Here is an 11,206-nt window from a genome sequence, read left to right on the forward strand (position 1 = left end):
AACCTAACGCAAACCTATCCCTAAATCCTAACCCTAAACCTAACCGCAACACTAACCCTAACCCTAACGCAAACCTAACCCGAACCGTAACCCTAACTCTAAACCTAACGCAAACCTAACCCTAAATCCTAACCCTAAAACTAACCCTAACCCTAACGCATACCTAACCCTAACCCTAACCTTAACGCAACCTAAAATTAACCCTATCCCTAACCCTAACACTAACACAAGCCTATCCCTAAAACTAACCCTAGCCATAAACATAACCCTAACCCTAAACCTAACCTAACCCTAACCCTAACACTAACCCTAACCCTAACGCAAACCTAACCCTAACCCTAACCCTAACCTTAACGCAAACCTAAACCTAAACTTAATACTAATCCTAAAACTCTAACGCTAACCCTAACCCTAACCCTAAACCCTAGCGCTATCCTTAACCCTAACCCTAACCGTAACCCTAACCCGAACGCAAACCTAACCCTAACCCTAACCCTAAACCTAACCCTAATCTTAAAACTAACCTTAACCCTAACCCTGACGAAAACCTAACCGTAACCCTAACCCTAACACTAACCCTAGACTTAACCCTAACCATAACCCTAAACGTAATCCTAACCCTAACGCAAACTTAACCCTAACATTAACCCTAACCCTAACCCAACACTAACCCTAACCCTAACCTTAACCCTAACGCAAACCTAACCCTAAACATAACCCTAAAGCTAAACCTAAACTTAAAACTAACCTTAACCCTAACCCTAACGCAAACCTAACGCTAACTCTAACTCTCACTCTAACCCTAACCCTAAACCCTAACCCTAACCTAACCCTAATCCTAACCCAAACCCTAACCCTAACCCTAAACCTAACCCTAAACCTAACGCAAACCTAACCCTAAATCCTAACCCTAACCCTAACGCAAACCTAACCCTAAACCTAACCGTAATACTAACCCTAACCCTAACGCATACCTAACCCTAATCCTAACCCTAACTCTAAATCTATTGCAAACCTAACCCTAAATCCTAACCCTAACACTAACCCTAAACCTTACGCATACCTAACCCTAACCCTTACCCTAACGCAAACCTAAACTTAACCCTATCCCTAACCCTAACACTAACACAAGCCTATCCCTAAACCTAACCCTATCCATAAACCTAACCTTAACCCTAAACCTAACCTAACCCTAACCCTAACCCTAACCCTAACCCTAACGCAAACCTAACCGTAACCCTAACCCTAACCTTAATGCAAACCTAACCCTAAATTTAACGCTCACCCTAAAACCCTAACGCTAACCCTAACCCTAACCATGACCCTAAACCCTAGCGCTATCCCTAACCCTAACCCTAACCCTAACGCAAACCTAACCCTAACTCTAACCTAAACCTAACCCTAACCTTAAAACTAACCTTAACCCTAACCCTGACGCAAACCTAACCGTAACCCTAACCCTAACACTAACCCTAGACCTAACCCTAAACATAACCCTAACCGTAACCCTAACCTTAACGCAAACCTAACCCTAACATTAACCCTAACCCTAACCCTAACCCTACCCGTAAACCTAACCCTAAATCCAAACCCTAACCCTAACCATAACCCTAACCCTAACCCTAATCCTAACCCTACCCTAAGGCAAACCTAACCGTAAATCCTAACACTAACCCTAACCCTAACCCTAACCCTAACCCTAACCCTAACACTAACGCAAACCTAACCCTAAACCTAACCCTAACCTAACCCTAACCCTAACGCAAACGTAACCCTAACCCTAACCCTAACCCTAACCCTAACCCTAACACAAACCTAACCCTAACCCTAACCCTAACCCTAACCCTAAACCTAACCCTAATCCTAACCCTAATGCAAACCTAACCCTAACACTAACCCTAACCCAAACCCTAACGCAAACGTAACCCTAAACCTAAACCTAACCCTAACCGTAACCCTAACGCAAACCTAACCCTAAACCTAAGCCTAAACTTAACCCTAACCCTAACCCTAACCCTAACCCTAACCCTAACTCTAATCCCTAACCCTAACCCTAACCCTAACGCAAAACTAACCGTAACCATAACCCTAACCCTAACCTTAAACCTAACCTTAACCCTGACCCTGACGAAAACTTAACCCTAACCCTATCCCTAACCCTAACCCTGACGCAAACGTAACCCTAACCCTAACCCTAACCCTAACGCAAACCTAACCCTAAACCTAACCCTAACCCTAACCTTAACCCTAACGCAAACTTAACCCTAACCCTAACCCTAACCCTAACCCTAACCCTAACCCTAAACCTAACCCTAACCCTAACGCAAACTTAACCCTACACCCAAAACCTAACCCTAACCCTAACCCTAACCCAAAGCCTAACCCTAACGCAAACCAAACCATAACCCTAACCTTAACCCTAACCCTAACGCAAACCTAACCCTAACCCTAACCCTAAACCTAACCCTAACCCTAACCCTAACGCAAACCTAACTGTAACCCTAACCCTAACACTAACCATAAACCTAAACTTAACCATAACCCTAACGAAAACCAACCCTAAACCTAACCCTAACCATAACCCTAATGCTAACCTAAACCTAACGCTAACCCTAACCATAACCCTAACGCATACCTAAACCTGAACCTAATCCTAACCTTAACCCTAACGCAAACCTTACCCTAACCCTAACCCTAACCCTAACCCTAACCTTGTGACGGGCCAGCCGCCACGAGTCGATCAGTACCTGAATGGGGGAGTGGGAATGAAATAAAAGACACACACAAATGCTAATGCTGCCGGTCTTCAGTCATTCTGAAGCCCTGAGTTTATTATCTCTAACCAATATATACAATTTGAGTACGTGCAGTTAAACGAAGAAGATATGCATTATCTCAGTGAAAGTAAATCTTTCCAGCTTCAACCTTACTTTGACATAGAAGATACAAGGTCACTGAAACTCACAAAAGTAAATATTTCAAGGAGACAGAATCTACTATTTGTCTAGAAAGCCCTTAGTTTTCTGTGTCTGGGAACTGGCCGTTTTCACCACATTCCTCAGCAGCCGTTAGGCGCTTCTCAGATAAGGCAGAGACAATGTTATGGGGGCAGAAACCGAGCCAGTCTGCAAGGTTCAGGATTGCAAGAAACCATGGCTCCCCACATCTCCCCCTTTTTTATTTTATAAAAGCAAAGTCCATCCAGCCAGGATGGCGAGGTGACGGTGCCTGACTTAGGCATTTCAGGACGCCTGCCTCAACTTACCCGTCATTGGTACTCATATTTTATTAATACAAGCCCTGTCTTAGGTGTTGAAGCGGCTCCCAAGTATTTGCCCGTCGTTGACTAACCCGCCCCTCTAAATGCATGGGGGAGAAAGACTTAAGGCTTCGCCTTGAGCTCAAGCTGATGGATGTCAGCTCGTAAGTCTAACATCCTGCTGATGAAACATCTGATGAGGATAGGGAGTAGGCACAGAACCAAGCAGACACAGATGCCCAATGTAAGAAATATTATAACAGAATGGGTAATATAAGGCATAGAGGGCAAAACACTCCTAAGAACATCAACAAACTCAGAGGCAGCCTGAGCTGCATCAAATTTCAAGGGTTCAGCTTCTCTCATACTTTGAACTTTATCATGAAGCTGAAGCATATCTAAAGACAAATTAGCATTATGTCAAATTCCTTGAAGATGTAAACGAACCCGATTCCAATCATATTGACTACTATTATACTTTTTAGAAGTGACACATATCCAATGATATTTTGAATGACATTTTAAATGAGATTTAACTTTCATACCTTGAATGACATTTTTCATATACTGAACTGTATCATAAAGGGCATTCACTTTTTGTTCTAATTTCTCATCAATAGCTTTTTGGGTCCCTAAAGCTAAAGTAACATTTTTTGAAAGAGTATTAACATAATGAGCATTTTGAATAGTCTGAGAAAGAGCCACAGCTGCTGTAGCAGCAGTTGCAATAATAGTAACCAAAGCCATAATTCCTGTAATTAGAAGTCCAATAAACCGCTTTGGTCTACTCAAAGTATACTCAATTTCTTTGAAAATCTGTAAACTTCTTTTAGTATATCAAGGTCCAGAAATATTAACAGGAAGCATAACAAAAGATGGTTGTTTAAGTATCATAACATGAGTTCCTGATGGTACCCAAGAAATACAATTTGCTAAAGAACAATTGCTACAGGATACATGAAATTGATTTCCTACAAAGTGTACATTAACATTTCCAATCAACAGTGCATAAGGAGAAGGAACACAAGCAGATACATTAACAGTCTCAGCAACAATAGTCCAATCCCTAGTTCCGTCTTCCAAAATCCTCATGGGCAGAGAGAGCCTGGTTTCAACCTTATCCATTGCTCCCATAAGCCTCCATAGTGAATTTTGTTGATACTGCGTATCAGAAGTCCAAAGTCCAGAAGTCAGTTCTCTGGCCCATCCTGACCGGTTACTTCTTGACCAGTCAATGATATATCTGTTTGTCCCGGGGATGTCATAACGAACAGGATCATTGCCAGGACAGGCTCTCCATGGGACAGTCTCAGTATTTAATTTCAATCTTTTATTGCAAGATGGACGCGATGGAGGGACGGGCAGATTTATTTTGCGTCCTCCTGACCAATCGCCTAGCATGTTAAGACGAATAGTCCATCCAACTAAAGAGTCATTAATGTGCATAGTGACAGGAGAACTGCGCAAGCACCCAGATGTAGACCTATTTTTTGTAATACAAATAGGCAAACCTATTCCTATACCATTATAAGTGAACTTCTTCTCCAAATGCTGTTTCATGTGTCCATCAGAGGGCAGTCCTAAGACATGGGTGTCATTAACATAGACTGGAATCTCAGGACCGTCCCACACTGTGGGGTGGAGGATTGGTGGATCAGGTACATAGGCCCAATACGTCTGGTCTTTTTCTGCATTGCTGAAGACTATCAGCCTCATCAGTAGGTAGAGGGTCCACATGTCGCACCAATCGTTCTGGCAGCCACCGAGGGCCTTCTGCATCCTGTGGAAAAATACATACATGTCCTCGTCCCCATATGAGGACTGGATCTGGGCCTTGCCAAGAGCCCGTAAGTGGATCTTTCCATTTGACTAAAGCCTGAGGGGCAGTAGAAGGATGCCAAAAACGTTCTGCAGCACTTTTATCATGGGCATCCAAGGTCAAGAAATTTTGAATAAAGAGAGAATGAGACAGATAATTATGAGGCGTCAGGGGATATAACTCTCTTTTTTTTATTTTATGCAAATTAACTTTCAATGTACCATGAGTGCGCTCAACAATCCCTTGTCCTTGGGGATTGTAAGGAATGCCAGTAACATGATTGATCGAAAATTGCTGGCAAAATAGAAAAAATTTTTTGCTGGTATAACCTGAGCCATTATCTGTTTTAAGTTTTTTAGGAGTTCCAATCATGGCAAATGCAGCAAGACAATGTCTGATTACATGTGACGTTGCTTCTCCGGTCTGAGCCGTGGCCACAACGAATCCGGAGAAGGTATCAATAGAGACATGAACATATTTTAACTTTCCAAATTCAGGTATATGAGTCACATCCATTTGCCATAAGTCATTAGGACGCAGGCCTCGAGGGTTGACTCCATAATGAGGCACAGGTTGGAGATGTGAACAATCCGGACACTGTTTTACTATCTGACGTGCTGCTTTTCTGGTTATTTTATACTGTAGTCTCAAGCTCTGGCTATTTTGATGATGGAGACTATGAGCCTTTTGTGTCTTTTCTATTTGAGTCAAGGCAATGAGCTGAGTAGCAGAGTCTGCAATTTGATTTCCTGAGGCTAAAGGACCTGGAAGATTAGAATGAGCTCTAATATGGCCAATGTAAAATTTTTTACAGCGTAACTGAATGGCCTGTTGTATCTGAAGAAACAGGTCCTGAATAACAGGATTACTGGTGCTAATAAAAGGTACCGTTTCTAAATTCCTGATGGCACGAACCACATAATGGCTGTCAGAGAATAAATTAAAAGACTGAGAAGCAAAGTCAAGCAATACCATATGAACTGCTCGAAGCTCAACTATCTGAGCTGAGGCAGGAGGTGTCTGTACTCTTTTAATGACTTTTTCATCGAGCGCATAAACAGCTACACCATTGCTAGATCCATCAGTAAAAATATTAGGTACAGCAGGAAGAGGAGTATGTGACACTATTGAAGGAAAAATTGGATCATGATGTTGAAAAAATTGAAGCAATTTATGCTTGGGATAATGATTATCCAAAGTTCCCACAAAATGAGCCAATGCAATAGGAAAACTGTTTGTAAACTGCATCAGGCCTTGAATTTGTGTTTTTGTAAAAGGGATAATAATAAAATCTGGCTCTTTTCCATAATATTTTCGAGCTTCTAGGCGGCTCTCCTGAATTAAACTGGCCACAAATTCATAATAAGGAGTAAGATTCTTTTGTGCAGCCACATGGAGGTGTATCCATCTAAGTGGCCCTTTTTGCCACAACACTGCTGTGGGTGTATGTTTGGTGTCCAGAACATACACATATAGAGGTTTAGAATAATCTAAAAAGGAAACATGCTGTTGCTGAATGGCTTTCTCAACCTTAGAAAGAGCCTTCCTTGCAGGCTCAGTAAGAGACCTGGAGGAGGTTGGATCAGAATCTCCTTTTAAAATTTCAAACAGTGGTTTAAGATCTCCAGTAGTTAATCCCAAAGAAGGACGTAGCCAATTAATATTTCCCAACAGCTTTTGAAAATCATTAAGAGATTTAAGATGATCTTTCCTAAGCTCTATTTTCTGGGGAGTGAAATACTGAGCAAATAAGTGCCATCCCAAGTAAGAATAAGGCTCACTTCTTTGCACTTTTTCAGGTGCAATAATAAGACCTGAGGCTAGAAGGTTTTTTTTCATATCTGCAAAGCAAGCTAACAACATTTCTTCTTTTTTACAAGCCAATAAGATGTCATCCATATAATGAATGATATACACAGAAGGAAACTGTTTTTTGGTGTTATCAATTGCTTTACTAACAAACTTCTGACACAAGGTAGGGCTATTGGCCATACCCTGGGGAAGGACTCTCCATTGATACCTTTTTACAGGTTCCTGGAAGTTTGGACTAGGAATGCTAAAGGCAAATCTCTTACAATCTTGGGGATGGAGTGGTATATTATAAAAGCAGTCTTTCAAATCTAGCACTATTTTATAAGTATCCTTTGGAATAGCAGAAGGATGAGGTAACCCTGGCTGGAGAGCACCCATAACTTCCATAGTTTCATTTACTTTTCTCAAATCTTGCAATAATCTCCATTTCCCTGATTTTTTCTTAATTACAAAAATGGGTGAATTCCAGGGTGACGTAGATTCAATTACATGGCCTTTATCAAGCTGCTCCTGTACTAGCGCTTGAGCGGCTAATATTTTTTCTTGAGTAAGGGGCCATTGATCTATCCACACAGGCGTATCAGATTTCCAAGTTATTGTTTTTGCAGTTTTTTGGTGGAGTACAGGTAAATCTATGACCCCTGGGGAAAATATCCCAGACCTGTTCTTTGTAAATTAGGGTTAGGCGAAATAGGTTCCTGACGTCCCTGTCCCTTAATGCCTAAGCCTTGTCCTGGGAGAAGCCCTTGATCAAACATTTGCTGAGTTACTTGAGTGCTTGGGCTATAAAGATAGACTCCCATATTACTCATAATATCTCGTCCCCACAAATTAACAGGCAGGCCGGGAATAATATATGGCTGGAAAGTCCCTTGATGTCCGTCCTCATCCTGCCATGACAACAAATTACTGCTTTGCTTAGGGGAATGAGATTGTCCTATGCCCTGCAAATCTGTAATAGTGTTTTGCATCGGCCAGTTAGATGGCCAGTGTTGTGCAGATATGCAGGAGACATCAGCGCCAGTATCCAAAAGTCCCTGAAAACCTTTTCCATTAATTTTAAGCTGCAAAACAGGTCGATCTCTTTTTATTTCCTGAACCCAATAAACATCAGAGGAACCGAATCCTCGGTCTCCACGTTCCTGATTTTGCCTATTTTTTCTTATTTTTACACGAGGCAAAATAATTAGCTGAGCTATGCGAGTTCCAGCAGGTATGACTGAAACATTCAAGGGTGAATGAGTCATGATTTTAATTTCTCCGGTAAAATCCTCATCAATAACTCCCGGGAAAACCTGAATCCCTTTCATAGTGGCACTGCTTCTTCCTAATAATAAACCTACAGTTTCTGGTGGTAGTGGCCCAAAGATTCCTGTGGGCAATGCTTGCATTCCCATCTCGGGAGTTAGTACAATGTTGGTGGTGGAACACAGGTCCAATCCTGCGCTACCTGAGGTGGCCTGAAATAAATCTGTGATGTATTTCCTCTCAGAGGCTCGTTTCCTCTTTGTCCCTGCATCTGCGCTGGGATCTGCAGTGCCCCATAGCATTGTTGATTCGGGGCCTGGGGCTGGCCCCTCACCCAGTTTCCCTGGATGGGCTTTTCATCTTTATCTGTCTTGGATCTGCATTCATTGGCCCAATGTTTTCCTCTCCTGCATTTAGGACACACATCTGGAGGCTTTCTCACAGGAGCAGCCGAGTTCTCAGATTCCCCTTTATGAGGGCATTGAGCAGCTCGATGTCTCTTTTTGCCACAAGTAAAACAAGCTCCAGAGCGACTTCCTGCATTAAATCTTGCTTGTTGATACAGTATTTCTTTCATAGGCTTTCCCTGAATAGCAGCCGCTATGGCTATGCCCTGTGTAAAAGAGGAACCTACATCAGAGCACAAGCGAATATAATCAGATATGGTTCCCTTTTTTCTGAATGGTCTAATAACAGCTTGACATGCAGAATTAGCATTCTCATAGGCAAGCTGTGTTATAAAGGACTGAGTGGCCATTGATGACCCAAAAATCCGCCCTGCAGCTGTACAGAGGCGAGATAAAAAATCTTGAAAGGGCTCATCGGGTCCTTGCCTTATCTGAGAAACATGATCCTCTTTGCGGGAAGTATCTGGCAGCATACGCCAGGCATCTTTTGCTGCAGCAGTGGTCTGAACATAAGCTCCTGCCACAAAGTCCATCTGATTCCTTAATTCAGCATATATTCCTTCTCCTGCTAACATGTCAAAAGTGATGGGAATTTGTCCTGAGGCATTCTGATTAGCTTTCTTCTTGCAATTTTCATAAAACTCGGATTTCCACAAAAGATAATCGCCCCCGGAAAGGCAAGCATGAGCAATATGCTTCCAATCCTCTGGAGGAGTAGCTTCATTAGACAAAGCATCCAGAATTGCTAAGGTGAAAGGGGCAATAGGGCCGTACTGTACACAAGCCTCTTTTAACTCTTTTAATTGTTTCCATTGAATTGGCCTCCATTCTCTAAACCTATTTCCTTCCTGGTCAATCCTGTCAAAAAGAGGATATACTCCAAATTGTTCTGTGGATTCCCCCTGCTTGTGAGCTTCCTCACAAGCCATTTGAAGAGGGGAACGCACATTAGAGTCTGATCCTGGCTTAACATAATTCGGCGGAGGCTTAGTAGGCATGTCCCAAACTGGGGGCTGCAACGGAGGACCCCACATACAGAGCTCCTCAGGAGGTGGTGCAAAAGGAATAACTCTGGGGGGATCTTTGCCCCGAGGATTCCATTGTTCTCTAAAAGGAATCTGGGGACCCCGAGGACAATTTCCTTTGTCCACAGCAACTTTAAGTTCAATCAACTGTCCCTGAATCATCTTTATCTGATCTGTAAGAGAAAGTGTAGTGCCTGCAGGTTGTCTGCCTTCTTGAGCCATAGCCACCAAAGGAGGGTATATGTTCCTATTATGTTTGGCTGCTTCATCCTCTGAGTCTTCCTGATCCTGAGAGTCTAAATCTTCCCAGTCCTCGACCGGAGGTTCATAATAAATAGGCTCTGTATCTTTAAAAAATTCTTCTGTGGGTTTGGCTTCCTCCCCCTTTTCTCTCTCTGCCAGAGAAGCGGCAGATGAAAGAATTTCTTCATTGCCAGCTTGTTTTACTTTCTCTAGCTTACAGCTCTTACGCCTGAGATCTAAACAATCTCTAATCAAGGTCCACAACCCGAATGTTTCTACAGGGATCTGCTGAGGTCCGTGGGCAGCATAATAATCTTGTAACTGCTCTCCCACTTTCTCCCAAGTTTCCAGACTGACAGTGCCTTCTTCTGGAAACCATGGACAAACTTCTTTTACAAATTCTAAAAACTTATCTAACTGTTCTCTGCTCACCCGACTGCCACGGGCGGCAAGCAATTTCTTAAGTCCTCTAACATACAGGTCCTTGCTGCTAGCGTGACCCATCCTTCACCCTAACTCGGCCCTTCTTTCAAACAAAGAAAACACTCTGATGCCCGTCTGGCCGTGCCCCTCGCGGAGCCAAATCTGTCTTGGCTAAGGCGCTCCGGTATAATTCCCCGGACAGGTAGACAGAAGTCCAGTCGCCGTTATGCCGTATGACAGAACCGGAATCGCAGATTAGGGCCCAATCAAGCTCCGTAACACGAAGTCGTGGAGCTATCACTCACTCACACACTCATTCGACCGAGGGGTATTGTGCCTTACTCACCACGCATCCACTGATAAGCTCTCTACGAGCTGGGCCCTTGCCACGTGGTGTTCCTCACTGTTACCCCCGTATTCAGGTCCCTGTTCGGGCGCCAAGTGTGACGGGCCAGCCGCCACGAGTCGATCAGTACCTGAATGGGGGAGTGGGAATGAAATAAAAGACACACACAAATGCTAATGCGGCCGGTCTTCAGTCATTCTGAAGCCCTGAGTTTATTATCTCTAACCAATATATACAATTTGAGTACGTGCAGTTAAACGAAGAAGATATGCATTATCTCAGTGAAAGTAAATCTTTCCAGCTTCAACCTTACTTTGACATAGAAGATACAAGGTCACTGAAACTCACAAAAGTAAATATTTCAAGGAGACAGAATCTACTATTTGTCTAGAAAGCCCTTAGTTTTCTGTGTCTGGGAACAGGCCGTTTTCACCACATTCCTCAGCAGCCGTTAGGCGCTTCTCAGATAAGGCAGAGACAATGTTATGGGGGCAGAAACCGAGCCAGTCTGCAAGGTTCAGGATTGCAAGAAACCATGGCTCCCCACATAACCTAAACTTAATCCAAACCCTAACCCAAAACCTAACACTAACCCTAACCCAAACCCTAACCCTAACGCATACC

The 11,206-nt window shown here is 43.0% G+C and overlaps 1 protein-coding gene across 1 annotated transcript; it reads right to left on the reverse strand.

Annotated features, from left to right (window-relative positions):
- Positions 1-3,889: 3,889 nt before the first annotated feature.
- LOC148755210 (igE-binding protein-like) lies at positions 3,890-9,682 on the reverse strand. The gene is made up of 3 exons (XM_088792166.1): positions 8,702-9,682; positions 7,552-7,556; positions 3,890-5,086 (listed from the first exon to the last, which is right to left on the reverse strand). The coding sequence occupies exons 1-3, from the start codon at positions 9,577-9,579 to the stop codon at positions 4,914-4,916; spliced, it is 1,056 nt and encodes a 351-aa protein (XP_088648292.1). The 5' UTR covers positions 9,580-9,682; the 3' UTR covers positions 3,890-4,913.
- Positions 9,683-11,206: the final 1,524 nt, after the last annotated feature.

This window comes from Rhinolophus sinicus, chromosome 15 (assembly GCF_057876585.1).
Source record: "Rhinolophus sinicus isolate RSI-liver-muscle chromosome 15, RSI-T2T, whole genome shotgun sequence".
In the NCBI taxonomy this organism is placed as follows: Eukaryota; Metazoa; Chordata; class Mammalia; order Chiroptera; family Rhinolophidae; genus Rhinolophus; species Rhinolophus sinicus.